We start from the raw sequence: 27,816 nt of genomic DNA, 5'->3' as shown, positions 1-27,816 counted from the left end.
TAGGTCTGCACTTATGAAATGTGATTGCTGAGCGGTGGGTAGTGAGTTGATAGTAGCACTGGTGGGCAGTTGCTCTGCCTGAGCCAGTGCAACAGAGGAGCAGCACATATTGATAAGATTTGACAGTCCTTTATTGCCGGCGGTGGAGAGCAGGCTGATGCTCCAAAGAACTCTCAACCCCGAGGCTCAAAGCAACAGGGTTTTCAAAGGCAAAATCCACAGGGAGGGGAGGGGGAGTGCGTGGTTACCAGGGTCAAGCTGACCTAAGGCCTATGTGAAACTAATATCAATTACAATCTTGACAATGGGCAAATTAACACTAATCCAGGGGCAGCCTATCTGTTTCCAGCTTGAACGATCATGCTAGGGAGTTTCTGTGTTCTGCCAAGCTGCAGGAACATTGACTGAAACCAGAAATTCTGTTATTTCCAGTTTTTAAAAAATGTTGAAATTCCGCATGATCCATGATGATACCCAGCCTGGCCTCCAAATCTCTCTTCCCACCAGACGCAGCTGAGCCTGCTGCTGTTGGCGACGTGGACCGTCCTGGGCCACACAGTGGCTTCAGGTGCAGGTGGGGAACCTGCTGTTTGGGTGCCCAGGTGTGCATGGCCTGTAGCCCAAGGTGGCATCTCTCGATGCCAGTGGCTACATTCAGTGCCATATATGCCTCTTCTTTGAAGACCAAGGGGCCATTACCATGAATGACCAGTGTCTGAGATTTGATTTTAAGGTCCTGTCTCACAGAAGGGGGGGAGGGGGCATTAAAATTGAACATTCTGGAGTCATTGGCCAGATCGAATCTTCCTTGGGCTGCAGCTCAAGGATCTATGTAATCACACAGGGAGAAGGGTGGGTCTTTACGTGTGCATGGGGTCACAAGATACGGAACTCAGTCACTGGCCTGATGGGGGTGGGCCTTAGTCTCCATCAGAATGTCACACCCCAGGTGCAGGCTTTCGCAGGTAGCTGAGTAGCACCTTCGGCAAGACACCAACTAGCATTTTTTAATTAAAAAACTCAGGTAGGGAGGCCCAAGTCTCTGCGGCTAGAGTTAGATTGTCCTGAGAGGTTGTGCCACCCTCACAAGGGCAGTGGGCCTATCGTGCCCTCGTGGGTCCTCTGAAGCCCTCCTGGCTAGCTACCTTTGCTTTTCCTGATTGTAACCATTTCCCTTTCATCAGAAAACAGGCTATTCCTTCTTTGAATGTCTTTCTGACATCACTCAAGACGTGGTTGGGGCTTCTGGTTTTAGTGTCCGATGCCATTCAGCAGTGGTTTAATCCCAAGATAGCAGAACACTTAGTGATGGTCTTCCAAAGGGAGAATGGTGAAGCAGCTGCCTTGGCCCTGTCTGTACCCAAAGCTCTGTAACAGGGCTGAGTACCAGCCTTCGCCACGTCAGCCCTAAGTCAGGAGAGGCTCCATCACCAACACTACGTAGCTCAGGGCACTGCTGGTAAGGGTGCAATAGACCAGTCTTGGGCTTAACTTGGGACTCAGACCATCTGCTGTTTTCCACAGGCTTTCTGTAGGTATCTGCACCCTGCCATATGAGGGACCTTCCAAAAAACTCATAAGGGGGGCGGTGGTGTTGTGACATGGGCATCCCAAATGGGTGCCAGTTCATGTCCTGGCTGTTACACTTCCAATCCAGCTCCCTGCTAACAGACTGGGAGAAACAATAGAAGATGACCCAGGAGCTTTGGCCCCTACTACCCACATGAGAGGCCTGGAGGATGCTCTTGGCTCCTGGTTTTGGCCCAATCCCGGCCATTGGAGGTTCTGGGGAGTGAATCAACAGAGGTAGGATCTCTCTGTCTGTCTCTCTGTCTTTCTCTGTCTCTCTGTCTCTCTCTCTCTGTCTCTCCCTCCTTCTGTGTGGCTCTGGTTTTGAGGTGGATAGATAAATTATACATAGATTCCAAATCCCTTTTCATCAAAATTAGCATCTTTTTATTTTCCATGCACTTGAATTTTTAAAATTTGTTGATTTTTATTTATTGAAAAAGAAAAAAGAGACAGGATCCTGGAATTCATCCCAGGTTTCCCCTGTGGGAGGCAGAGACCCGAGTATCTGAGCCGTCATCTGCCTCCCAAGGCATGCATTGGCAGGAAGCTGGATCAGAAGCAGAGGAGCTGGGACTTGAACCCAAGAGCTCTGACATGGAGTGTGAGTATCTCATGGCTTTTTCTTAATGAAAGAAAGAAAAATTTATTCTCATGATATTTGGTTTTATATTTTCTTAATTTTTCCCCTTTTATTTACATAAAGGGAACAAGTTTCATGTATTTTATATACACAGTTTTAAGAACATAATGATACCTCCCACTCTATCCTCCCTTACTGCCACCTTCCCTCCCCCACCTTTTGTTATGTTTCTTTTATTTTTTACAATGACATACTTTCAATTTTCTTTATAATTACAAGTTTAACTCTCCACTAAATAAAGAATTCAACAAGTAGTAAGTAGGAAAGCCACTGTTCCCCCAGAGTCTAGACAATGGCTATAAAATAATCAAATCTCAAAATATCAGTTTTGGGGCCAGCACTGTGGTGTAGTGAGTAAAGCTGCCACCTGCAGTGCCAGCATCCCATGTGGGCACCAGTTCAAATCCCAGTTGCTTCTCTTATTTTTTTTATTAAAGATTTATTTATTTATTTGAAAGAGTTATACAGAGAGAAGGAGAGGCAGAGAGAGAGAGAGAGAGAGAGAGAGAGAGAGAGAGAGACCTTCCATCCGCTGGTTCACTCCCCAATGGCCAGAACTGTGCTGATCCTAAACCAGGAGCCAGGAGCTTCTTCCAGGTCTCCCACGTGGGTGCAGGAGCCCAAGGACTTGGGCCATTTCTACTGCTTTCCCAGGCCATAGCAGAGAGCTGGATCAGAAGTAGAGCAGCTGGGACTCAAACCAGCACCCATATGGGATGTCAGCACTGCAGGCGGCGGCTTTACCCACTATACCACAGCGCTGGCCCCTGCTGCTCTTCTGATCCAACTCCCTGCTAATGTGCCTAGGATAGAAGAAGAGGATCGCCCAAGTGCTCGGGCCCTTGCACCAATATGGGAAACCCTGAAGTTGCTCTTGGATCCTGGCTTCCAACTGGCCCAACCCCAGCCATTGTGGCCATTTGGGGAGTGAACTGGCAGATGTAAGATCTCTCTGTCTTTCCCTCTCTCTCTCTTTCTCTTTCTAATGCTGCCTTCCAAATAAAATAAATCTTTTTTTCAAAAAGTCAATTTCACTCATATATATATATTATATTTTTTTGACAGGCAGAGTGGATAGTGAGAGAGAGAGACAGAGAGAAAGGTCTTCCTTTTGCCGTTGGTTCACCCTCCAATGGCTGCCAAGGCTGGCGCGCTGCGGCTGGCACACCACGCTGATCCGAAGGCAGGAGCCAGGTGCTTCTCCTGGTCTCCCATGGGGTGCAGGGTCCAAGCACTTGGGCCATTCTCCACTGCCTTCCTGGGCCACAGCAGAGAGCTGGCCTGGAAGAGGGGCAACCGGGACAGAATCCGGTGCCCCGACCAGGACTAGAACCCGGTGTGCCAGCACCGCAAGGCGGAGGATTAGCCTAGTGAGCCATGGCGCCGGCTATATTACATTTTTGATACTCTGCATGTTAATTTCCACAAATCAGGGAAAACATGATATTTCACTTTTTGGGACTGGCTTATTTCTCTAAGCATAATGTTCTACAATTGCACCCTTTTTGTTGCAAAAGATAGGTTTTCATTTTTTTCATGGCTGAGTAGTATTCCATTGTGTATATACCACAATTACTTTATCCATTTGTCAGTTGATGGATATCTGGGTTGATTCTGTATCTTAGGTCTCATGAGTTGAGCTGCTATAAAACCTAGTGGTACAGATAATTCTTTGTAAAAATGATTCATTTGTGGCCAGTGCTGTGGCAAACTAGGCTAAGCTTCTGCCTGCAGCACTGGCATCCCATAAGGGCATTGGTTCATTTCCCAGCTGTTCCTCTTCCAATACAGTTCTCTGCTAATGGTCTGGGAAAGCAGCGGAAGATGGTGTAAGTACTTGGACCCTTGTACCTACATGGGAGATGCAAAAGAATCTCCTGGCTCCTGGCTTTGGATTGACCCAGCTCTGGCCATTGTGGCCACTTGGGGCATGAACCAGTGGATGGAAGACCTTTCTCTTTGTAACTCTACCTCTCAAATAAATAAATAAAATCTTGAAAAAAAATAAAAAAGATTTATTTATTTATTTGGAAGGTAGAGGTACAGGGGGAGAGACAGAGTGAGATCTTCCAGCCGCTGGTTCACTTCTCAAATAGCCACAGGAGCAGTAGCTGGGCCAGTGTGAAGCCAAGAAGCAGGAGATTCTCCTAGTTCTCCCATGGGTGCAGGGGCCCAACAACTTGGGCCATCCTCTGCTGCTTACTCAGGCACATTAGCAGGGAGCTGGATCCGAAGTGGAACAGCCAAGACTTGAACCAGTGCCCATATAGGATGCTGCAGTTATGGGCAGTGACTTTAGCCCCCAGATAACTCTTTCATACATTGATTTAATTTCCTCTGGGTCAATTCCCAGGAGTGGAATGGCTGGGTCATATGGTAGATCCTTTTTCAGATTTCTGAGGAATCTATTTCCATAGTGGTTGTACTAGTTTACTGCCCACCAACAATCTGTTAGGGTACATTTTTCCCCCCACAAGTTCACCAGCATTTGTAATTTGTTGATTTTGGATGATGGCCATTCCAACTGGGGTGAAGTGGAACTTCATTGTGGTTTATTTGTATTTTCCTGATGGCATCTTTCCATGTGTCTTTTGGTCATTGGTATTTCATCCTTTGAAAAATGTCTGTTCATATCCTTAGCCCATTTGTTAACTGGATTGCTTGTTTTGTTGTTGATATTCTTGAGGTCTTTATGTATCCTGGATATTCATCCTTTATCAAATGCATAATTTGTGAATATTTCCTCCCATTCTGTAGGCTACCTCTTTACTTTGCTGAGTATTTCCTTTGCTGTGCAGAAGCTTCTTAGCTTGATGTACTCCTATTTGTCTGTTTTTGCCTTTAATGCCTGTGCCTCTTGGTTCTTATCCAAGATGCCTTTGCCTATGCCAATGTCTTTCAGAGTTTCCCCAATGTTTTCCTCTAGTAATTCGATGGCTTCAGGTGTTGCATTTAGATCCCTAATCCACTGTGAGTTGATTTCTGCAGAGGGTATAAGGTAGGGTCTTGTTTCATAGTTCTGCATGCAGAGATCCGGTTTTCCCAGCACTGTTTGTTGAAGAGTTTGTCTCTTGTTTGTCAAAGATCAGCAAATTGTAGATGTGTGGATTAATTTCTGGAGTCTATGTTTCATTGGTCAACATGTCTATTTTTGTGGCACTATCAAGCTGTTTTAATTATAACTTGCATGTAATATGTCTTGAAATCTGATCTTGTGATATCTCCAGCCTTATTTTTATTTACTAGGATTGCTTTATCTATTTGGAGTCTTTTGTGATTCCTTATGAATCTTAGGGTCATTTTTTCCAGATCTGAGAACACTTTTGGTATTTTGATTGGGATTGCATTGAATATGTCAATTGCTTTGGATAGTATGGATATTTTAATGATATTAATTTTTCCAATCCATGTACATGGAACATTTTTCCAATTTTTTTAAAGATTTATTTACTTGAGAAGCAGAGTCACAGAGAGAGGGAGAGACAGACAGACAGAGAGAGGTCTTCCATCTATTGGTTCACTTTCCAAATGGGTACAATGGCCAGAGCTGAGCTGATCTGAAGCCAGGAGCCAAGAGTTTCTTCTGGGTCTCCCATGCAGGTTCAGGGGCCCAAAAACTTGGGCCATATTCCACTGATTTCCCAGGCTATAGCAGAGATCTGATCGGAAGTGGAACAATTTTTTTTTGTAGCAATAGTGAATTAGACTGATCTTACAAGTTCTCTCTCAGCCACAGTATTATTTGTTTATACAAAGGCTATTAATTTTTGTGTGTTGATTTTATATCGTACAACTTTGCCAAACTCTCTTAGTGAGTTCCAATAATCTCTTGGTGGAGTCTCTTGGTTCCCTTCTACACAGAATCACATCATCTACAAATAGGGGTAATTTGACTCCCCCCCCCATTTGTATCCCCTTGATTTCTTTATCTAATGGCTCTGTCTAAAACTTCCAGAATTATATCAAATAGTAATGGTGTAGTAATGATGAGAGTGGGTATCTTTGTCTGGTTCCAGATCTTAGAGGAAATTCTTCCAGTTTTCCCTTATTCAAGATGATGCTGGTTGGAGGTTTGTCATATATTGCCTTGATTGTGTTGAGGAATATTCCTTCTATACCCAATTTTCTTAAGGTTTTTTTAAATGAAAGGATGCTGTGTTTTATCAGATGCTTTCTCTACATATCTTGAGACAATCATATGGTTATCATTCTTTCATTTGTTAATGTGATATATTTAATGATTTGCATATATTGAATCATATCTGCATGCCAGAGGTAAATCCCAGTTGGTCTGGGTGAATGACATTTCTGATGCCTTGTTGGACTTGATGAGCTAGCATTTGGTTGAGGATTTTCATATCTGTGTTCATAATGGATATTGGTTCCTAGTTCTCTTTCTGTGTTGACTTTTTCTGGTTTTGTAAGTAAGGAGATGCTGGCCTCATAGAAGGAGTTTGGGGGTATTCCCTCCCTTTTACTTGTTGTGAATAATTTAGGAAGAATTGGAACTAGTTCTTTTGTAGAAGTTTGGTAGAATTCAGCAGTGAGGCCATTTGGTCCTGGGCTTTTCTTTGTTGGGAGCATCTTTATTACAAAGTCAGTCTCTATCTTGGTTATTGGTCTACTTTAGTTTTTTTACGTCTTCATGAATCAATTTTGATATAATGCATGTGTCTAGAAATCTATCCATTTCTTCTAAATTTTCTAATTTGTTGGAATATAGCTGCTTATAGTAATTCTTGATGATTTTTATTTCTGTGCTATCTGTTTGGGATTTTCTTTTCACTTTTATTAGATTTTCTATCTTCACATTCTTTCATAATCATGATATCTTTCTGTGTTTCTGTATGTAGTACATCCTTAAGTGCCATTTCTAAGACTAGAAAAATAGTGACAAAGTCATTCAACTCATGTTTGTTTTGGAAGGCGTTTATTTCACCTTCATTCATAGACGAGCTTTGCTGGGTACAGTATTATGAGTTGACAGTTATCTTGCTTTTGGGACTTGGACTATGTTTCTCCATTCTCTCCTGGGCTGTAGGATTTCTGATGAGAAATCAGCCGTCAATATAATTGAGACACTTTGAAGTAATTCAGTATTTCTCTCTTGCTCATTTTGGAATGTTTTCTTTATGTTTTACTTTTGAGAGTCTAATAATATGAGAGTCTAATAATATGTCATGATGAAGATATTTTCTGATCATGTCTATTAAGAGTTCTGTGTGTTGGCCGGCGCCGCGGCTCACTAGGCTAATCCTCTGCCTTGCGGCACTGGCACACTGGGTTCTAGTCCCGGTTGGGGTGCCAGATTCTGTCCCGGTTGCCCCTCTTTCAGGCCAGCTCTCTGCTGTGGCCTGGGAGTACAGTGGAGATGGCCCAAGTCCTTGGGCTCTGCACCCCATGGGAGACCAGGAGAAGTACCTGGCTCCTGCCATCGGATAAGCGTGGTGCGCCGGCCACAGCGCGCCAGCTGCGGCGGCCATTGGAGGGTGAACCAACAGCAAAGGAAGACCTTTCTCTCTGTCTCTCTCTCTCTGTCCACTCTGCCTGTCAAAAAAAAAAAACAAAAACAAAAACAAACAGAGTTCTGTGTGTTTCCTGTTCTTGGATGTCCCTTTCTTTCTGCAAATTAGGGAAATTCTGTGTTATTATTTCACTGAATAGGGCTTCTAATCCACTCTCTCTTTCCACATCTTCAGGAAATCCTAAGACATCTATGTTTGTTTGATAGTATCCCATAAATCCCAAACACTATTAGTTTTTCTAATTTCTTCTTCTTCTTCTTCTTCTTCTTCTTCTTCTTCTTCTTCTTCTTCCTCTTCTTCTCCCTCTTCTTCTTCCTCTTCCTCTTCTTCCCCTTCCTCTTCTTCTTATTCTTCCTCTTCCTCCTCTTCCTCCTCCTCCTCTTCTTCTTCTTTTTCTTCCTCTCTTCTTCCTCTTCTACTTCTACTTCTTCTTCCTCTTCTTCTTCCTCTTCCTCTTCTTCCTCTTCCTCTTCTTCTTCTTCTTCCTTTTCTTCTTCTCCTCCTTCTCCTCCTCCTCCTTCTTCCTCCTCCTCCTTCTCCTCCTCCTCCTTCTCCTTCTTCTCCTTCTCCTGCTTCTTCTCTATTTCCAGAGAGTCTTCTTCTAGCTCAGATATTCTTTCTTTCGTCTCACCAAGTCTCTTGCTACGGCTTTCCACTGTGTTTTTAATTTGACATATTGATTTCTTCATTTCTAATATTTCAGTTTGATTTCTTTTCAACATCCCTATCTCCTGGAAGAATTTATCATCCACGTTATATATGGATTTCTTTTTTTTTTTAAGATTTATTTATTTATTTGACAGTCAGATTTACATAGAGAGAGGAGGAAAAGCAGAGAGAAGGAAACGTCTTCCATCCACTGGCTTACTCCCCAAATGGCTGCAATGGCTGGAGCTGCACCAATCCGAAGCCAGGAGCCAGGAGCTTCTTCCGGGTCTCCCATATGGGTACAGAGGCCCAAGGTCTTGGGCCATCTTCTACTGCTTTCCCAGGACATAGCAGAGAGCTGGATCAGAAGTGGCACAGTCAGGTCTCAAACCGGCGCGCATTTGGGATGCCAGGACTACAGGTGGTGGCTTCACCTGCTACGCCACAGCGCCACCCCCATGTATGGATTTCTTTAATTCATGTATTTGCTTCTCTCTGTGTTCGAGTAATGTTATCTTTCTTTTAAATTCCTCTTCAGGCGTTTTATCAGTCTGTCTGTCTTCACATTCTGATATTGAAGTGTTGTTGTGTTTTTTTGAGGGGAGTCACAATGCCTCCCTTGTTCATGTTTCTTGTAATTTTATGTTTATTTTTAAAAGCATTATGGAAATACTTGTTGGTTTTCTGCTCTGAGTGCTTTTGTCTCTGGAATGCCTCTATGCTTAGTGGAATGTCAATGGGGACAAGGGATTTATCCCTCCAATGAAACCCCCCGGTCTCCCACAGGCCACGCGGTAGCTGCTACTCACCTTATTGAGATGGTTCTTTCTCCCCAGTAGTCACCGGGGCCTTTGTGTGGTGAGAGGCTGAGTGCGATGTGCTCTCCCTTCCGGGGATTAGGTGGACATCCTGCCCCCCAGCTAGTGCTCCATGCCAGACTCGAAGTCAGCTGGGACTGCAAGGTTCTCCCTCCGGCAGCAACAGCAGTGACACGGCTGCCGCAGGTTCCCCGTGAGTCCCGCTCACTGCCAAGTGATTGTACCGTCGCCACTGTTCCACAGCATCTCCCTTCTGTCCATCGACTTTCCACGCGCAGGTCTCTCAGCTGTTCCCTTGGACTGCAGTCCCCCCGCCCCTTTTCTTCCAGTATCTTCTCATAGTCTGAATCAACGCGTCTGTTCCCTGTTCACCCATCTTGGGTCTCCCCATCATGTGGCTTCGTAACCCCCACACCAGGCACTCTTGCCTTCCATGAGCTTTGCAAGACCCTTTGTGCAGTGCAAGAGGGCACGTGGATATGGGCGGGCTCAACCATCCCATGGAGTTCCTGTGCTTGTCTACTATGATAGACCCATGGTAGACAGGGCTTTCAACCTTTGCAGTTCCACACCAAGATAGGGCTAAGGCCTCCCTTTGTCAAGGTGGAGGACCTGGAGCTTCACCAGGCTGATTGGCCAATCGCAGAAGGCCGCTGATTGCATCATATTTCGCACACCGGGAGGCGTGTCCTTCTCAGCCACGCCTGTTCCCTGATCTTCTGGCATCAGTAGCATGAATCTTAGCAGGCATGTGCTCTCCTGGCTTTGTGTTTATGTTCCCCTGGGAACCCATCCTTGGCTTTGGGAAACTCCAAATTAAGACTAAGCATCTGCTGTTTTAGATGCCAGGGCCAGGATTTCCCTTCACACAGCCCTGATGGGAACCACAGCTCCTTGTGCAAGAATCTGCTGCCGTCTACTGCCTAAGGAGGGTCTGGCACGTGACCTTGTCTCCCCGCCTTCCTGAACACTTCTGCTTACGTCCTTCCTGGGTTGCAAGGCGGGGTCTGCAGTGGCACAACTCACACACCCCCAAGGCATTGGCAAGCAGTTTTCTTGTGTTTTGAGGACACCAGGCAGAAGTCATGGACAAGAATGTCTCTGGGGCCCCAGCAGTACCGTGAGTGAGACTGGGGGTGTGCCTGTGCTCCTCCATTGAACACACCAAGGAACGGAGAGCCTTGTTTTCGTTTGAGCTCATGGATAAGGCTTGTTGTCTTTAAAAACTAAATAAATAAACAGAAGCACAAACAGAAAGAGAGGCAGAGAGAGATGCAGAGTTGTTATCTGCTGACTCATTCCCCAAATACCTCCTCCCCTCCGACCCCTGCAAGCCAAGGCAGGGCTGAGTCAGTGCTGGGGGTCGGGAGCTCAACCCAGGTCTCTCACATGGGTGGCAGCAATCCAATTTCTTGAGCTGTTACTGTTGCCTTCCAGGGTGCACCTTAGCAGGAAGCTGGAGCTGGGAGCAGGAGGTGGGAGTCAGACCCAGGCACTGTGGTGTGGGACGTGAGCATCGTAACCTCCAGGTTCAAGGCCCACCCCTCCTGTGTTCTGCTGTTTGTGCTGTGTGGAGTCCGTTGAAGCAGGAGCCAGCATTCCCTGGCACGGGAACCAAATGCCTTTTTTTTTTTTTTTTTTTTTTTTACTGCTCATGATCTAAGAATGCTTTGAAAATTTTTAAAAATTCATTAACTTATTTGGGGGGGGGGGACGCGGAGAGTGAGCACGCACTCGCATCCTCTGATTAACTCCTCAAATAAAAGCAACAACCAGGGCTGACCCAGCTGCAGCCAGGAGCTGGGAACTCACCCAGGTCTCCCCTGTGGGAACTCACCCAGGTCTCCCCTGTGGGCGACAGGGACACAGCACTTTAGCCATCACTGCTGTTCCCAGGGTCTGGAACTGGCAGGCCTTGAACCCGGGTATTCCAAGGTGGGACGTGGTGTCTTGAACACTGTGCTGAACACTTGTCCCAGGGATGGTTTGGATGCTTTTAAAAGGTTGTTTAAAGAGGGGGAGGGGCGTCAATCTAAATATTGGCTTTCTAGCCTTTTGCAGAAAAAGGCCGTCATCTGCTGTTCTACAACACGGGTCCCCAGACAATCAGTTCCAGTGTTCCTCCCACTCAGTCTCCGACACCCTGAGCCGCAATCCCAGACTTCTCTGTGGCGCCCCGGCTCCTCTGCTGACCTGGCATTTTTCACCAGCGCTCTAAGCAAGAGAAAGTCCTTGCACTTTCCAGCCTCATCTTACCAACTGATCAGTCGGTCGCTTTATTTTTATTTTTTTGACAGGCAGAGTGGACAGTGAGAGAGAGAGACAGAGAGAAAGGTCTTCCTTTTGCCGTTGGTTCACCCTCCAATGGCCGCCATGGCTGGCGCTCTGCGGCCGGCGCACCGTGCTGATCCGAAGCCAGGAACCAGGTGCTTCTCCTGGTCTCCCATGGGGTGCAGGGCCCAAGCACCTGGGCCATCCTCCACTGCACCCCCGGGCCACAGCAGAGAGCTGGCCTGGAAGAGGGGCAACCGGGACAGAATCCGGTGCCCCGACCGGGACTAGAACCCGGTGTGCCGGCGCTGCAAGGTGGAGGATTAGCCTGTTGAGCCGCGGCACTGGCCAAGTCGATTGCTTTAATTCCCGGAGTCAGCCTACAGCGTTGACATGAAAGGAAGATTCTGCAGGACTCACTGGGTTCTCTTGATCCCCAAGCCCTCGAGACGTGCAAGCGCGGATGAAGGTGACGTGAACACAGGGCCATCGGGAGTGGTCCTGCTCATGGGATACCAACAGAATGCAGAGGGGCAAAGTGCACAGTGATCGCTTTAAGGAAATGGTGGCAGCAGAGAAAGAGACAGCCAGTTCGCATTTCAACACGTTAGACCAATTTAAACTTGACCTTCACGGGTCGGGGTAGAGCCCACCCACATGACCAACACAGAAAAATGCTGGGGGAGCTGATTCCTGAACACACCCTTGAGCTAAAAACCAAGTGACAGCTCCACTTTCTGGGAGCAAAGGCGGAAATTACAACCAGAATCAAGGTTTATGGTGGTGGGGTGCGGGATCACACCCGGGTGTAGGAGAGAAAGGAGGGACCTGGGCTGGAAGGATCAGCTGGGTCCCGAAAGGGCTTCTCCTTCAGGGAACAGAGGCCAAGATCGTGCCCTCCAGCAGGGGGAGCTGGTGAGGAAGCTTCAGTCTGCTTAGGGGACTCTGGGAAGTGTTGTAACACAAATCTGGGCTGGTGCCGCGGCTCACTAGAACCTGCCAGCACCCCAGGTTCTAGTCCTGGTCAGGGCGCCGGATTCTGTCCTGGTTCCTCCTCTTCCAGGCCAGCTCTCTGCTGTGGCCCGGGAGTACAGTGGAGGATGGCCCAGGTCCTTGGACCCTGCACCCCATGGGAGACCAGGAGAAGCACCTGGCTCCTGGCTTCGGATCAGTGCGGTACACCAGCTATAGCGGCCATTTTGGGGGTGAACCAACGGAAGGAAGACCTGTCTCTCTGTCTCTCTCTTTCTCACTCACTCACTCACTGTCCACTCTGCCTGTCAAAATAAATAAATAAATAAATTTGCATGAGAATGACTGACGGTGGGATGGGCGATTTCTCATGCTCAGAAGGTAACAGCGGCCCTAGTCCTGTCCATGAGATACCTGTGGTTCTCGGCAGAGAAGAACCGAAATTAGTTTTCTGAGAATTCTTGGGGTCGGGAGTCTGCGATGAGGGTGCTGGCATGGCTGAATCCCGTGGGAGGCTGGTCCTGGCGTGCACTGGTGGCCTGCTGCGCTCTCACACGGCCTTTCCTTGCCACATGCGTGGGGACTGGGAGCCAGGGATCAGGAGGAAGGGAACCGAGCTTCCTGCCTCATGAGCTCATCCCAACCCAATCACTTCCCCAGAATTCCACCTCCCAAACCAGTGCATGGAGAGCTGGGCCTTGAACTTGGGGGTTTTAGGGGGCACATTCAGTCCATGGCATTAGGTACACTTATATGCATTGACTATAGGGAAATAGAACAAAATCTATTATAAAGACCAGTAGTAGTGGAAAAACAACAAAAAACACTTATCACACTAGCGTGGGAAATAGCTGCTGGTAGAAGTTAAAATTTTCTAAGGCTATTGTGCTATTTACAGAGAGGCTAGAAATTTTATATAAAATTAATTTATTAGAGAGAGACAGAGCACTTCCATCCACTGGTTCACTCTCCAAATGCCTGCAACAGCAAGGGCTGGGCCAGGCAAAACCAGGAGCCAGAAACTTCATTCAGGTCTCCCATGTGGGTGACAGGGACCCCCGTACTTGGGCCATCATCTGTTGCAGTAGCGGGAAGCTGGCTGGGAAGTGGAGGCACACCGACATGGCAGGTGGGCACCCACGTGATTAGCTTAATCTGCAGCACTGCAGTACCCACCTCCAGAAAATGTATTTAACTGTGGACTTTAAGTGTGGTGTTCACACTGGTAGGGTAAGAAGAGGGGCCAGCATTGTGGAGCAGCAGGTCAAGCCACTGCTTGCAAAGCCAGAATCCCATATGGGCACCAGTTCAAGTTCAGGGTGGGCTGCTTCCCTTCCGATCCAGCTCCCTGCTAATGCACCCGCGAAAGCAGCAGAGGATGGCCCAAGTGCTCCTGGCCTGCCGAGCTACGGCTACCCACCTGGGCTCTTTGGCTCGCTGGCAAAGGGAGATTGACAAGAGTGCAGTGTTGAACCCAGACAACTTTGTTGGGTGGTCTTGCTCCAGCACGAGGGAGATAGCTCAGGGCAACAGGGTTGCACCAACTGGCTCCCTCCTAGGAGCCGAACTGGGTTTTCCTCGGGTTGGGGAGGCGTGGCCACGCCCTCTCCATCTCGGGCACTTCTGCTTGCACAGGCGCGGTTGCTACTTTTGCACACGACACGCCCAACATGGCTGTGATGTTCGCCTCCGCCTCCCTGGAGAGATCATATATTGGGCGTCATGGGCTATTCTGCGCATGCGTGTGGGTTGGGGGCAGTCCCTCAGTGGGGACCAGGGGATCTTTTGCAGTTCGGGTCTGGACACTCCTTGCATCTGATTGGTGTGAAGCTGGGTGCAGATGGCTGTGGTCAGAGATGGATACAAATGGGGTGAGGAGGGGCTCTTAAGTCCCATTTCGATCCCGTCTCATGATGGGAGTCGTTGTCATAGCAACACCATCATCATCATCACCCATAGGTAACTTCGGAGCCTGTTTCCTGAAAAGCCGCATGTCGAGGGGACGGCAGCCCGGAGGGCAGCGAGATGAGAGCTCTGCTTCCCTGGGATCCTTAGGGACCCAGCCCTGCCTCAGTTTACCCTCTGAGCGCACCGCCTAGGGTGCCCAGACGTGGCTGTGGGTGCAGCCTGGGCCTGGCCTGGGGCTCCCGCTGGCCTGCAAGGAGCCTTAGCGGCACCCTCCCCTTCAGCTGCAGGGTGCCATCATGGTCGCCTCCTGTGTCCAGATGCTAGTGGGCTTCTCGGGCCTCATCGGCTTTCTCCTGCGCTTCATCGGCCCCCTGACCATCGCGCCAACCATCACCCTGGTGGCCCTGCCTCTCTTTGATTCTGCGGGCGCCGACGCCGGGATCCACTGGGGCATCTCTGCCTTGTGAGTACTCCTGGGGGAGGAGGGGGCTGGAGGACCACCCCCTGGGGCAGGACAGCAGGAGGCCTGCACGTGGGCGAGCTTGTGATTCCAGATGCGGTGATGGAGGATGTCACGCCTTACTTGCTTAGTGCTCATGGCCCGCCAGTTAATCACCAGCGGGCATCCATGTATCCCGCATTTGTGCAGGGATTCGCCACACCCTGCCAAACTGGGTTTTCATTGAGCAAAGACCTCTGGGACCCAGGAAAGTCAGAGAGAGAAGAGACCTGGGTCCCAGCGGGCAGCTGCAACGGGGCATGCAGACGAGGGCCTGGAAGAGCCGGCTGTGAGGTTCAGGGAGGCCTCATGGCACAGGAGGCTTCTAGAACATTCTCACTGGGCTCAGAAGAGCCTCAGGGCCAACACCTGCAGTGATGCTGGTCCAGGTGGCCCGGGAGGTGGCAGGAGACCGTCGGTCCTGCCCAGGGGCCTGGCACACACCAGTCTCTGACTCTGGGCTCCTGGCTTCTGACCGCTGGCCCTGGCCAGCAGCCAGCAGCTCCTCTCTCTCGGGCTCCGGCCGAGACAGCAGCATCCTGGTGGGATGCGGCAGCAGTCTGCCTTGCTCCCAGGGACCCACAGGGGCTCAGCCTCCAGGACCACCCAGCCCCGGCTGGGGTGTGCTTGCGAATTCCTGTTTCAGGACCAGCTTCCTCATCGTGCTGTTCTCTCAGTACCTGAAGAACGTCGCCGTGCCCGTGCCGGTCTACGGGGAGAAGGGCCGCACCTCCAAGTTCTACCTGTTTCAGGTCTTCCCTGTAAGAAGCACGCCCCCTCCTTCCCTTCCTAGTCGGCCTCTGTGTGCCTAGATGGCCCCCATGTCAAACGCACCTGCTCTGTAGCCGGCTTTGAACCTGGGTTTTAAGGAGCAGGTGGAGAGGGACCCGGGGCACGAGGTGGGCGCCCCCTGGTGGCTGGCGGCTTGCATTGTGTTCTCTTCTGGGCACTGAAGTGGGACCGGGTCTGATCCCTGGCTGCCCACACAGCAAGACAGGGGACAGCCACGTTCACCCGCATGACATAAAGCCAGAGGCTTAAGGCAGCCTGGGCTCCCCCAGATTGCTTGGATCAGGGCCTGGCTCACAGGCAACCCGAGTCACCCTGAAGGGGACAGAAACTCTGTTCAGGGCCTTGTCGATTGCACGTGCACCATCCTATGAAGGCTGTCCATCACGTGGCAGGCTTTTGGGTTTCACGTAACTGCAAAAAGAGTCGTCCACATAATGACCTCACGGATCCTTCAACTCTGCTGTGGTCCGGTGACTAAACTTCAGCGTGCATAACGGTCCCTGGGGAACTTGGCTGAAGTTCAGGTTCCCGGTTCCCACCCCTGCTCTGTACCCGAGGACCTCACTTTAAGAAGCCCTGTGTGAGCCCTGCAGAGCAGTGATGATTCTCTTATACAGACGAGGAAACAGGCTCAGAGTGTCTCCTCCCCCTGGGGTCAGCTGTGAGCGCAAAGAGGGCCAGACTGAAACCCTTTTGCCCTGGGCTGTGCCCAACTTGCTGGCTGCTTCTGCCCCAGTCTGTCACAAACTCCCAAGGTAATTTATCGTCTGCTTCTAGGGCTAGCTTGCTTGCTTATTTGTTTATTTATAAAGATTTATTTATTTGGAAGGCAAAGAGAGAGAGAGAGAGAGAGAGAGAGAGAGAGATTTTCCACTGCTGGTTCGGTTTACTCCCCAAATGGCTGCATGGCCAGGGTTGGGCCAGACCAAAGTCAGGAGCCAGGAGCTTCATCCAGGTCTCCTATGTGGGTGCAGGGCCCCAAGTGCTTGGTCCGCCCTCCGCTGCTTTTCCAGGCGCATTAGCAGGGAGCTGGGTTGGAAATGGAGCAGCTGGGACTTGAACCAGCACTCCTGGAGGATGCTGTTGTTGCAGGTGGACGCTTAGCCCACTATACCACAATGCCAGACCCCCAGCTGGTGTCTTTTTTTTTTTTTTTTTGACAGGCAGAGTGGACAGTGAGAGAGAGAGACAGAGAGAAAGGTCTTCCTTTGCCGTTGGTTCACCCTCCGATGGCCACCACAGCCGGCGCACCGCGCTGATCTGAAGCCAGGAGCCAGGTGCTTCTCCTGGTCTCCCATGGGGTGCAGGGCCCAAGCACCTGGGCCATCCTCCACTGCACTCCCTGGCCACAGCAGAGAGCTGGCCTGGAAGAGGGGCAACCGGGACAGAATCCGGCGCCCCTACCGGGACTAGAACCCGGTATGCTGGCGCTGCAAGGCAGAGGATTAGCCTAGTGAGCTACGGCGCTGGCTAGCTAGTGTCTTTAATGTGCTGATGTATCCACTGACCTGGCAGAGTCCTGCGCCACCAGAAGGCTCGGTGACCGGCCTTGTGCGCACTCCCAAGCGCCTTCCTGACCTCCCTCCTGGGGCTCCCTGTGGCAGGTGCTGCTGGCCCTCTGCATCTCCTGGCTCGTCTGCTTCGTGCTCACCATCACCGACACCCTCCCTGTGGCCCCCAGTGCCTATGGGCACCTGGCTCGCACCGACACCAAAGGCAGCGTCCTGAGCCAAGCCCCCTGGTTTCGCTTCCCTTACCCAGGTAGAAAGATGGGGCCTCTTCTGGCTTGAAATGTGTTTCCCAGCACCGTCCTTGGTGTCTAGGGCCCTGGGCGGGGCACTGGATAGGGCTGGGGAGGGACTGATCAGCAGGGATGGACCCTGGGAGGCCACTCAGAGGCCTAGGAGAAGAAGGGGAGAACCTACATCCTTGGGGTGAGGGAGAGAGTTGCCGACTCTGGCTCTCTGCAAGTGAACCAGGTCATCCCTTAGGCTACTTCTGGCCGCCTCCTCTTGTAGTGCTTGGCTCAGGCTATGTAATAATCTGGTCCCAGGGCCTCTGTGGACTGTGGACTCCCGGGCTCCCTCAGTTAGAATCTCGGCTTGCAAAGGCTTCAAGCCTCCTCGAAGGCAGAGAGAGAAGGGGGTACAGAAACCCATCCCCTGGTTCACGCCCCAAATGCCCCCAACTTCCGGGGCTGGGCCAAGCCAAAGCTAGGGGTCCCTCATGTGGGCAGCAGGAACCAACCCAAGGGCTTGAGCCACCACCCGCTACCTCCTTGGGTGTGTGTTAGCATGAAGCTGGAAACCAGAGTGGAGCCGAGACTGACCCCAGGCACCTGCTAGGTCAAGTGTCCTGATGGCTCCTCCTGTCCACGGAGAGGTCAGGCTCTGGACATGTGACCGACCCTCAGGGAGGGATGGCGGGGCAAGCACCTGGGCCAAAGCCTCTGGCCAGAGGCCTGCAGACACTGCGCCATGTCTCAGGCCCTCCAGAGACCTTTTTGGGAAAGCAGTCATTTGGGGCTCGGCGGCCTCATCCCGCCTGAGCCATTGTAGCTGTGTTGCCTTTCAGGACAGTGGGGCCTGCCCACGCTCAGCCTGGCAGGGGTCTTTGGGATCATCGCGGGAGTGATCTCCTCCATGGTGGAGTCTGTGGGTGATTACTACGCATGTGCCCGGCTGGTGGGGGCCCCGCCACCCCCAAAGCACGCTGTCAACCGCGGCATCGGCATTGAGGGTCTCGGCTGCCTGCTGGCCGGTGCCTGGGGCACAGGGAACGGCACCACCTCCTACAGCGAGAACGTCGGGGCACTAGGCGTCACCAGGGTAAGGCGCTCCCCGGGAGCACGCGCGGTACCCAGATGTGCCACCCCAAGGGTTGCTTTCCTGTTGCTGCTGTGACCAGCGAGGGCAGCGCAGTGGCTGGCAAGGCTGTGTCCCTTACGGAGGCTCCAGAGAGAGTCTGTTTGCTCTCCTCTTCTGTTGTCTCGAGGCTCCCAGGGCCCCTGGGCAGTGACCCCTTCCTCCCTCTTCACAGCAAGCACCATTGCGTCTCCCCCCACGGCTGGAAAAGCTGCTCTGCTTCTCAGGAGCCAGGAGCCAGACGGAGCCCAGCCCACCTGGGTAACCCAGGGACCTCCCCGCATCTCAAAGCCCTGCACTCAATCCCACCTGCAGGACATAGTCCCTGGTGCCAGGATTAGGACGTGGCTGTCTCTGAGGGCTCCACGCTTGAACTTGGGTTGTGACAATGGCAGGGCTCCACACTTGAACTTGGGTTGTGACAATGGCAGGGCTCCACACTTGAACTTGGGTTGTGACAATGGCAGGGCTCCACACTTGAACTTGGGTTGTGACAATGGCAGGGCTCCACACTTGAACTTGGGTTGTGTTGTGACAATGGCACTTGAACTTGGGTTGTGACAGTGGCAGGGCTCCACGCTTGAACTTGGGTTGTGACAATGGCAGGGCTCCACACTTGAACTTGGGTTGTGTTGTGACAATGGCACTTGAACTTGGGTTGTGACAGTGGCAGGGCTCCACACTTGAACTTGGGTTGTGACAATGGCACTTGAACTTGGGTTGTGACAGTGGCAGGGCTCCACACTTGAACTTGGGTTGTGACACCTGGCACTGCCGAGGTTGGTGGCTTTCTGAGCACTGAAAAAGTGCTTGTGTGCTTTCCGAAGTTCAGCCGGGAGGTCTGTTGGTTCTAGCCCATCTGGGGCACCAGTGTCAGAGCTCAAACAGGAGTATTCCCCTGGGCGCTGGGCAGCCCCACCTCCTGTCCCAGGCTCCCTTTGCACTGTGGCCTCCAGGAAGCCCACGCCATGCCTGTGTCCTGACTCTCCTCCTTCAGTCCTCGTCCCAGTGGCTGTGACCGTGGACAGCTGGGGACCCCTGCCTGGGCCCCTCATGGTCCCAAGAGGGATGTTGGTTTGGGCAAGTGAGAGAGAAATCAATTGTGAGCTAGCCAATAGAAAGCAAAAATTTTAAAGCAAGGGGCAAAGAGCAGGCTACTTCATGGACAGAGAAACCTTGTGTTTAGTTGGGGTTTTTAATTTACGAGGTCCTGGAATTGTATGTTAGTATCTGGGTAGAATATTTATCTTACATGTGGGAAAGGGGCAGCCATGTCCAGGAAGTGGCCACCTCTTTCTCCCCTTGAGTGTCTGTTTGCATAGGTTGTCATGGCAGCCGTCAAACATCACAGCACAAGGGGGAGGGACCATGACTACGCTAACTAATGCATTACAACAAGGGCGGAAGGAGGCTGGCGGTTGGTGGGGCAGCCGCTGATCTGGGTGCCATGCTGGGTCTAACTGCTGTGGACCCGCTCCTTTGCCTGACCCGTGTTCTTTCAGCTCGCTTGCTGGTGGGTGGAGCTGGGCTGGCCACATGCTATCTCGGGGCACCCATAGCCCCTGTCACCCAGAACTTCTGCTTCCTGGACCTCAGCGGTGGGTCTAGTTCCTCAACATCCCTGCTACCCTTCCTGTCCTCCTCCTCCCTTCCCTGTCTGTCAGGGGACACTGTTGGGCACCCTCTCACGCTCTCTCCTAGGGGTTATGCACTCTGCACTGCCTATACCTACCACAGGGCTGCACGGAGATCCTTCTAGAAGCCGACTCTGATTAGTCTCGGCTTCAGTCTCTCCCTCAGCTCCATTTTCCACAGTAAACTCAGAGGTCAGCAAGGATTTTTCAGGATGGTGCTTGTTCTCTCTCTCTCTCTTTTATTTGTTTGTTTATTTGTTTATTTATTTATTTGAAAGAGTTACAGAGGGGCCGGCGCCGCAGCTCACTAGGCTAATCCTCCGCCTTGGGGCGCCGGCACACCGGGTTCTAGTCCCGGTCGGGGCACCGGATTCTGTCCCGGTTGCCCCTCTTCCAGGCCAGCTCTCTGCTGTGGCCAGGGAGTGCAGTGGAGGATGGCCCAGGTGCTTGGGCCCTGCACCCCATGGGAGACCAGGAGAAGCACCTGGCTCCTGCCATCGGATCAGCGCGGTGCGCTGGCCGCGGCGGCCATTGGAGGGTGAACCAACGGCAAAAGGAAGACCTTTCTCTCTGTCTCTCTCTCTCTCACTGTCCACTCTGCCTGTCAAAAATTAAAAAAAAAAATGAGTTACAGAGAAAGAGAGGAGAGACAGAGAGAGGTCTTTCATCCACTGGTCCACTGGTTCACTCCCCAAATGGCCACACCTGCTGGGCCAGGCTGGAGCCAGGAGCTTCTTCTGGGTCTCCCATGTGGGTGACAGTGGCCCAAGGACTTGGGCCATCTTCCACTGCTCTCCCAGGCCACTAGCAGGGAGCTGGCTCAGAAGCGGGACAGCTGGGACATGAACTGGTGCCTGTATGCAGACGGTGGCTTACCCACTGCACCAAAGCACTGTCCTTATCTCTCTTTCTTTCTAAATAGGACTTTTTTTTTTAATGATTCATTCATTTATTTGAAAGGCAGAGTTAGAGAGAGGGAGAGACAGAGTGTGAGATCTTCCATCTGCTGGTTCACTCCCCAGATGGCCGCAACAGCCAAGATTGGGTCAGGCCAAAGCCAGGAGTCAGGGTCTCCATTCAGGTCTCCCACGTGGGTGCAGCAGCCAGGGACTTGGGCCATCCGCTGCTGCTTTCCTAGGCACATCCGCAGGGAGTGGGGTCAGAAGGTGAACAGCCAAGACTCGAACTCGCACTCACGTGGGATGCCGCATCAACTATGATGGCTTAACGCGCTGTGCCACAACGCCGGCCCCGGGATGGCTCCTTCCAGAGAGACTTGGGAGAGAGGAACGTCGTGTTGCTCCCCGTGTGTGTCAGGGCATCTTTGCAGGGGCACGGAGCACAAACACTGTGAGCTTTGCAACTATACAGATTCCCCCCCCCCCTTACATTTTCTAGCACTTTCTTGGCAGTTCACAAAATTACGGCATTGTATCCATCCACCCCTGTACCCCCCATGACCTCTGGCACACAGCTGGAGCCAGCCCCTGCGCCTACTGCAACCTTGAGAGCTGTGAGCCTGTGGACGCCAATCCTGACCCGTGGACGCCAATCCTTACCCGTGGTCTCTCAGACTTTAGGGCAGGTGAGGGGAAGTTTTTCCTGTAGGGAAGCCACTGACGCACCCAGGAATGTGGCAGATATATATATATATATATATATATATATATATATATATATATATATATATATATAAAACCACATAATCATAAATGGCTAATATTTCCTTTCCCACTGCACTAGACAAATATCACTCAGAGCAGAAAATTGTATTCCATAAGTAGACTGGCAATTTCTTCATTTCTAAACTAAGGATCTTCAGAGGGGAGGGGAGGAGAAGGAAATAAAGATACAGACACAGAGGAGACCACTTGTTGTAGGAGGCAGGTTGACCTTGAAATAGGAACAGGTGCAGGGAGCATTTGCTTTGATGAACTCAGACCTCCCCCTTGTGGCCTTTTTTTTTCAAGATTTATTTACTTATTTGAAAGGCAGATATATAGCAAGATGGAGACAGAGACCTTCCATCCATTGGTTCACTCCCCAAATGGACGCAACGGTCAGAGCTGGACCAGTTTGAAGCCAGGAGCTTCTTCCAGGTTTCCCATGTGAGCAGCAGGGGCCCAAGCACTTGGGCCATCTTCTGCTGCTTTCCCAGGTGCATTAGCAGGGAACTGGATCAGAAGTAGAGCAGCTGGGACTGGCACCAGTGCCTGTGTGGAATGCCAGCATCGCACACAAGCTGGCTTTATCAGCTTTGGCATCATGCTAGTGCCCCCCCTTGTGGCCTTTTAAGGTATTGCTTCACGTTGCACCTGTGCAATGATGCGCTCCCACCACTTCCTAGGTTCTCCCCAGCGCGAGGGGAGACCAGGCTGAGATCACAGAGATCTCCCAGCACTTCTGCGGCATGTCAGGGCTCCCAGCCGAAGTGTCAGTGCTGAGACCAAAATACGCCCATGGCTGCATCCCAGGTGCCTGTGGTAACAGGACCAGAGGTGACCGCCATCTCCGTGAGACGGGTAGCATCTCTGAAGGTGGTGGCTGAACTCGATCTGTGGTGCCTTGGACAAGCCTTTGCTCCCGCAGTTAACTACCAGGGCTGAAAACAAAGCAAAACGTTCTTGATGTGATAAGAATCTCCATGAGGACAGTTAAATAAGTTCTTACACCAGAAAGACACAGCAGAGGCAGAATCTACCACTTCTTTGCTACATTAATGGACTTTAGTTGGCATCAGATTATTTATTTGAAAGAGAGAGGTAGAGACAGAGAGAAAGAAAGAGGTTTTCCATCTGCTGGTTCACTCCCCAAATGACCACAACAACTGAGGTTGGGCCAGGCTACAGCCAGGAGCCAGGAGCTGCTTCTGGGTCTCCCGTGTGGGTGCAGGGGCCCAAGGACTTGGGTCATCTGCTGCTGCTTTCCCAGGTGCATTGACAGGGAGCGGGATCAGAAGTGCAGCAGCCGGGACTCGAACCAGCTCCCATGTAGGATTGGCAGTGCTGCAGGCCAGGGCTTTAACCCACTGTGCCACAGCGCTGGCCCCCAGATTACCTTTTAAAAGATTTTAATTGTGGTTAAAGACACAGTCGTTTTTAAGTGTGTAGTTAGGGTTAAGTATACTCCCATTGTTGTATCCCGGATCTCCAGAATCTTTGCAAAACTGGCAGCCCCACAGAGCATCCTTCGAGGGCAGGGAGCAGACACAGATGGAGTGAACTAGCTTCAGGCGCTGTCTGAACACATTCACCGACAGCAGACTCACAACGGTGTTCACAGCCCAGCCCTAACACTTGAGAATGATCCCAAATGCCTCAAAGAAGGGGAGGCCGGCATTCAGAGAGGGTAGGTAAGCGCCCAGAGGCACACAGCTGGTTGGAGGCAGAGCCAGGTCAAGACAGTTAACATGGGCACCAGGGCTTGAAGACAGGGCGAGCAGCAGGGGGCGCTGTGGCGGGGCGTCCACCTGCACCGCGCACAGACGTGTCCCGGCGTGCGGCCCCGCTCATGCTCCGTGCGTGTGCAGGTGGGGAGCAGGATGGTGATCGTCGCCGCGGGCTGCGTGCTGCTGTTGATGGGTGTTTTTGGGAAGATCGGGGCCGCGTTTGCCACCATCCCGACCCCCGTGATTGGAGGCATGTTCCTGGTCATGTTCGGGGTCATCACCGCCGTGGGCATCTCGAATCTGCAGGTGAGGCGGGTGTGGCACCCTCAGAGAAGCAGCGGCTGGGCTGCGAGGAACGGGCTGGGGCCAAATGCTAGGAGGCCTCCCGACCCGCATCCGCGTGGGCTGACGGCCTGCCCTGCCCGGGTCTGCGCCTGGGGCCTTCCCCTTGCAGTACGCGGACATGAACTCCTCCAGGAACCTGTTCGTCTTCGGCTTCTCCATCTACTGTGGGCTCGCCATTCCCAGCTGGGCCAACAGGAACCCCGAGATCCTCCAGACAGGTGACCGTCCTCTGTGCTCCGGAGCGGTACGGCCCCGGCCACAGCCAGCGGGGGCCCTGCCCCGGGCCAACCTGCCACTTGCGTCTCCACTGCAGGTGTTCCGCAGCTGGACCAGGTCATCCAGGTGCTGCTGACCACCGGCATGTTTGTGGGCGGATTTCTGGGCTTCCTCCTGGACAACACTATCCCCGGTAGGGCTCACCAGGGAGCCGGCGGGCGGTGTGGTCGCGGTTCCCGGATCAGGCTGCCCACAGCTTGCTCTGAGCGGGCCCTGAGGCCAGGGGTGGAGGACGGTAAGGAGGGCTTGGATACCTGGGTGGCTTCTTGTGCTTTGTGCTCAGAGTACAAGAGAAGCCAGACAAACCATGCCTTCCAGAAACGCACAGCCGAAGAGGGGAGAGGCAAGAGAACAGGCGCTCATAACAGGGTACCAAGTGCCAGGATGACAAAGCAGGGTCTACCAGTGCCCGGGGAGTTGGAGGCCAATCTCTGAGGGCTTCCTGGAAGAGGCGGCCGGACCCCATCTCTCCTCTCCTCTGGACTCCCCTGCCCCCAGCCTCTCCAAGCACCTCCTGCAGGCCGCCTGCTTCCTAGTACTCTATTTGCCACACTGTTTCTCTCTGCCACATGTAACAGGCACCCCCATTCCAGAAACATTGAAGTGTGGACACAGGCCTGCTCCTCGGGGCTCCTCTCCTGGTGGGGCCACGCAGCAGGAGCGCAGAGAGCAGGGAGCAGGGGAGAGGAGGGGGCAGTGCTGAGGGCCTGCAGGGGGAGCCCAGGGCTCCCTCCAGCTGCCTCAGCCCCAGGCTGACCTCCTGCGTCCCCTCTCAGGAAGCCGGGAGGAGCGGGGCCTGCTGGCCTGGACTCGGATGCAGGAGGCAGCTGGGGAGACTGCGATGGCTGCCGAGGTCTACCAGCTGCCCTGGGGCATCGGCACCAAGTTCTGCACACCCTCCTGTGCCCAGCACCTCCCGTTCTGGCCCAGCGAACGGCACCTACCTGCTGCCACCGAGACCAGGCTGAGACCCGGATGCACAGGCTGCTGTGACCCGGGCAGCTCCCAGAACCCGCCATCCCAGGCAGGAGCCGTTCTCTGCAGGGGCCACTCTGTCCCGAACCCCCGGCCCGCCTCTGGCTGGTGTTCAGAGCAGTGGGTGGGCAGCCCCGAGCTCCCCCTGGGGAGCGACACCCTCTTGGCCAAACTGTAACCCTGATCAGAAACAGTTCTGGGCTTCCCTGTAGCCGTGCCTGGGCTGCTCAGTTGGTCCTGGGTTGGTGACCATGAACTTCCCAGGGGCTGGCAGTGCCGCCTTCCCCAAATGCATCCTGTCTTTATTCTAAAGCCCCTCCCGCCTCTGTCCTCGTCCTGGTCCTCCCAGGGAGGGGGAGTTTGGGAAGCACCCCCACCCTGTCCCCACGTCTGTGCCGGTGGGCGTGTCTCCCCGTCCCGGGCATCCTGAGAAAGCTGGCCTCCTCCTGTGCGATCATCCTCCCCTCTTGCATCCTCAACTTTTCCTTCTTGGAGTAATCGAGTCTGACAACTTCCATTTTTATTTTTTAACCTGACTTGTGTGTATGGTGTGGTGGCATTAGAACACTAGGGGCCAGCCTCTATAGCAAGCTGCCGGAAAATGGGCTGCTGCTCCCGGAGACCCTGGGCTGCACATCCTCCCTCCTGCCCCCTGTCTCTCCCCCTGCAGCACTTCCTGCCCTGCCCACCTCTGCCCTTTCTTTTCTTTGGGTTGGACCGTGAGGACTTGGGAGTACCTGGTGGCATTCTCGCCAGCTGGGCTGTTTGCCAGTACAGGGGAGCCACAGCAGGACAGACAGCAGGAGAGCAGTGCTGGGACCGTGCCCGGGAGGAGCCTCCGTCTGCCCTTAGCTGTCCTGTGTGTGTCAGAACACGTGGTTTCAGAGCCCCGGGGATGAGGCAGCTCTGTGAGAGGCATACGCAGAAGGAGCCGTTTCTGACATTTCCATAAAAGCATCAAGGCCCGTTGTTCAGGGTCAAGGTTACAGGAGTGCCTTTCTCCACCTGCAGCTGAGAGCTGCTGGGTGGGAGGGACAGGCGTGACTAGGTTGATAGAGAACCAGTGTTCAATCTGATGCCCAGCCCAGTCACCCTTCCACCCACACACTGATCTGCTGGAGCCCATGGCATCTGTCAACTCCAAGGTCACTGTCAGAATCTGCCACCCCTGGGGTTAAGACCACTCAGGACATCAGAGCCCCAGGGTGCAAGTCCCAGCTCCACCCCCAATGCCAGCTTCCTGCTAATGTACACCCTGGGGTGGGGGGGGCAGCAGGTGGTGGCTCAAGTCGTTGCGCCCCTGCCACCCACATGGGAGACCAGGACAGGGGTTCTGGCTCCCAGTTTTGGCCTGGTTCAGCCCTGGCTGCTGCAGGCATCTGTGGAGTGAATTAGCAGATGGAAGCTCTGTCTCTCAAATAAAGATAAGTTGATCAGTTAGGAAAAACGAACCCTGGACCTTGCTCGGGTCCTTTAGTGCCCGACGCTGCTGGCCTGGCATTCTCGTCCTCCATCCCCCTGCTCGACTCCTGCCCCCACCTTTATCTTCGCTTTCTCCCTTCCCAGCCATGACCTTGAGGTGTCGCCGTGGCCGATGACTGGCTTCGTGTTTCTGCATCCTAACTCTTTACTGTCCGGCTGGAGGTTTTTCACATTTTCACCTTAAAATAACCACAAACACGCTGTCCATTCTGGGGGAAGAGAGGGATCCTGGGTTCTCTTCTGTTTCTTGGTTTTGTGGCTTCAGCCAAAGCTGTGGTTTCTCCATCTGCCAAATGGAGGTAACGACAGGTGCCTGGCCTCTCCCGCAGAGCTGTTTGAGTGACAGCGGTCCAGCACAGGTCCCCAAGGGGTGCCTGTGACCGTTGGCTTGAGCTGTCAACTTGGCCAAACTGCGGTGCCCAGGTACTCAGCCAAACGCTGGTGTCCGGGGTGCTTGTGAGCACGTGGTGTGGGTGTGGTTAGCATCTCCAGGCAGCCGGCTGCAGACGGAGGGTGCCCTTGCTCCCCGATACGTCACGGGAGGTCGCCAGGAGGAGGAGTTGTGCCTGGAGACTGTAGCATCAGCTCCTACCTCGGCGTCCAGCCCGCTGACCCCACACTTGTGGGAATCAAATCCTCAAAATAAACCCACATCTTCCTCTCCAGCCTGGTGGTTCCTTTCTTTGCGGAACCCTCCCACTGCAGTCCTGACTCGTGTGGGAAGTTCCCGGTGAGGTTACAAGAGAGCACCTTACTGATAATCCAGGCAGAGTCCTCGCCGGGGACAAAGAAGTTCACTCTGGGCCACGCCAGTGTCCAACAGGGCATGAGAAGGAGAAAACCACTGCTGGGACTGAAGGCGGACTGTGGGGACATCAGCCCTGGCACGTGACCGTGGGGAAAAGGGACACCCCAGCATTACAGGGAGCTCTGTCCTGCCTGGGGGCCACTGGCACTCCCGGCTCCAGGAATGAAATCTCAGCCTTGGACTCGGTGGGTCAGGGGAGGGCCTGGTACAATCAGGTGGACGCTGGTCAGGCCACCACGCTGCTTGAAGACCTACTACGCGCAGGGGCCTCTGAATACGCCCTTCTTCTTCCCCACGTGCTGGCTCGTTTCCAGCTTGCTGAGTCATGGTTGTGACTGACTGACGGGAACCCCGGGCTCCTGGCTATTGTCTTCCCAACACAAGCAGCACCAGCAGGAC

The 27,816-nt window shown here is 52.6% G+C and overlaps 1 protein-coding gene across 2 annotated transcripts in view; it reads left to right on the top strand.

The window, feature by feature from the left end:
- Nucleotides 1-27,274, top strand: part of LOC100342535 (solute carrier family 23 member 1) — a 70,373-nt gene extending 43,099 nt beyond the window's left edge. The window contains exons 5-13 of one of the 2 annotated variants that reach the window (XM_070071334.1): nucleotides 2,102-2,173; nucleotides 14,636-14,817; nucleotides 15,500-15,614; nucleotides 17,250-17,406; nucleotides 18,220-18,473; nucleotides 23,673-23,837; nucleotides 23,986-24,094; nucleotides 24,190-24,285; nucleotides 24,929-27,274. In XM_070071334.1, the coding sequence (XP_069927435.1) occupies nucleotides 2,102-2,173; nucleotides 14,636-14,817; nucleotides 15,500-15,614; nucleotides 17,250-17,406; nucleotides 18,220-18,473; nucleotides 23,673-23,837; nucleotides 23,986-24,094; nucleotides 24,190-24,285; nucleotides 24,929-25,305 (1,527 nt within the window). In that variant the 3' untranslated portion in view covers nucleotides 25,306-27,274. The remainder of the gene's footprint in view (nucleotides 1-2,101; nucleotides 2,174-14,635; nucleotides 14,818-15,499; nucleotides 15,615-17,249; nucleotides 17,407-18,219; nucleotides 18,474-23,672; nucleotides 23,838-23,985; nucleotides 24,095-24,189; nucleotides 24,286-24,928) is intronic. The other variant, XM_008258149.4, reaches the window with a different exon arrangement.
- The last annotated feature ends 542 nt before the right edge of the window (nucleotides 27,275-27,816 follow it).

This window comes from Oryctolagus cuniculus, chromosome 3, assembly GCF_964237555.1.
Source record: "Oryctolagus cuniculus chromosome 3, mOryCun1.1, whole genome shotgun sequence".
Classification (NCBI taxonomy): Eukaryota; Metazoa; Chordata; class Mammalia; order Lagomorpha; family Leporidae; genus Oryctolagus; species Oryctolagus cuniculus.
Note: the sequence above shows the minus strand (reverse complement) of the source record. Positions and strands in the feature narration are given on the sequence as shown.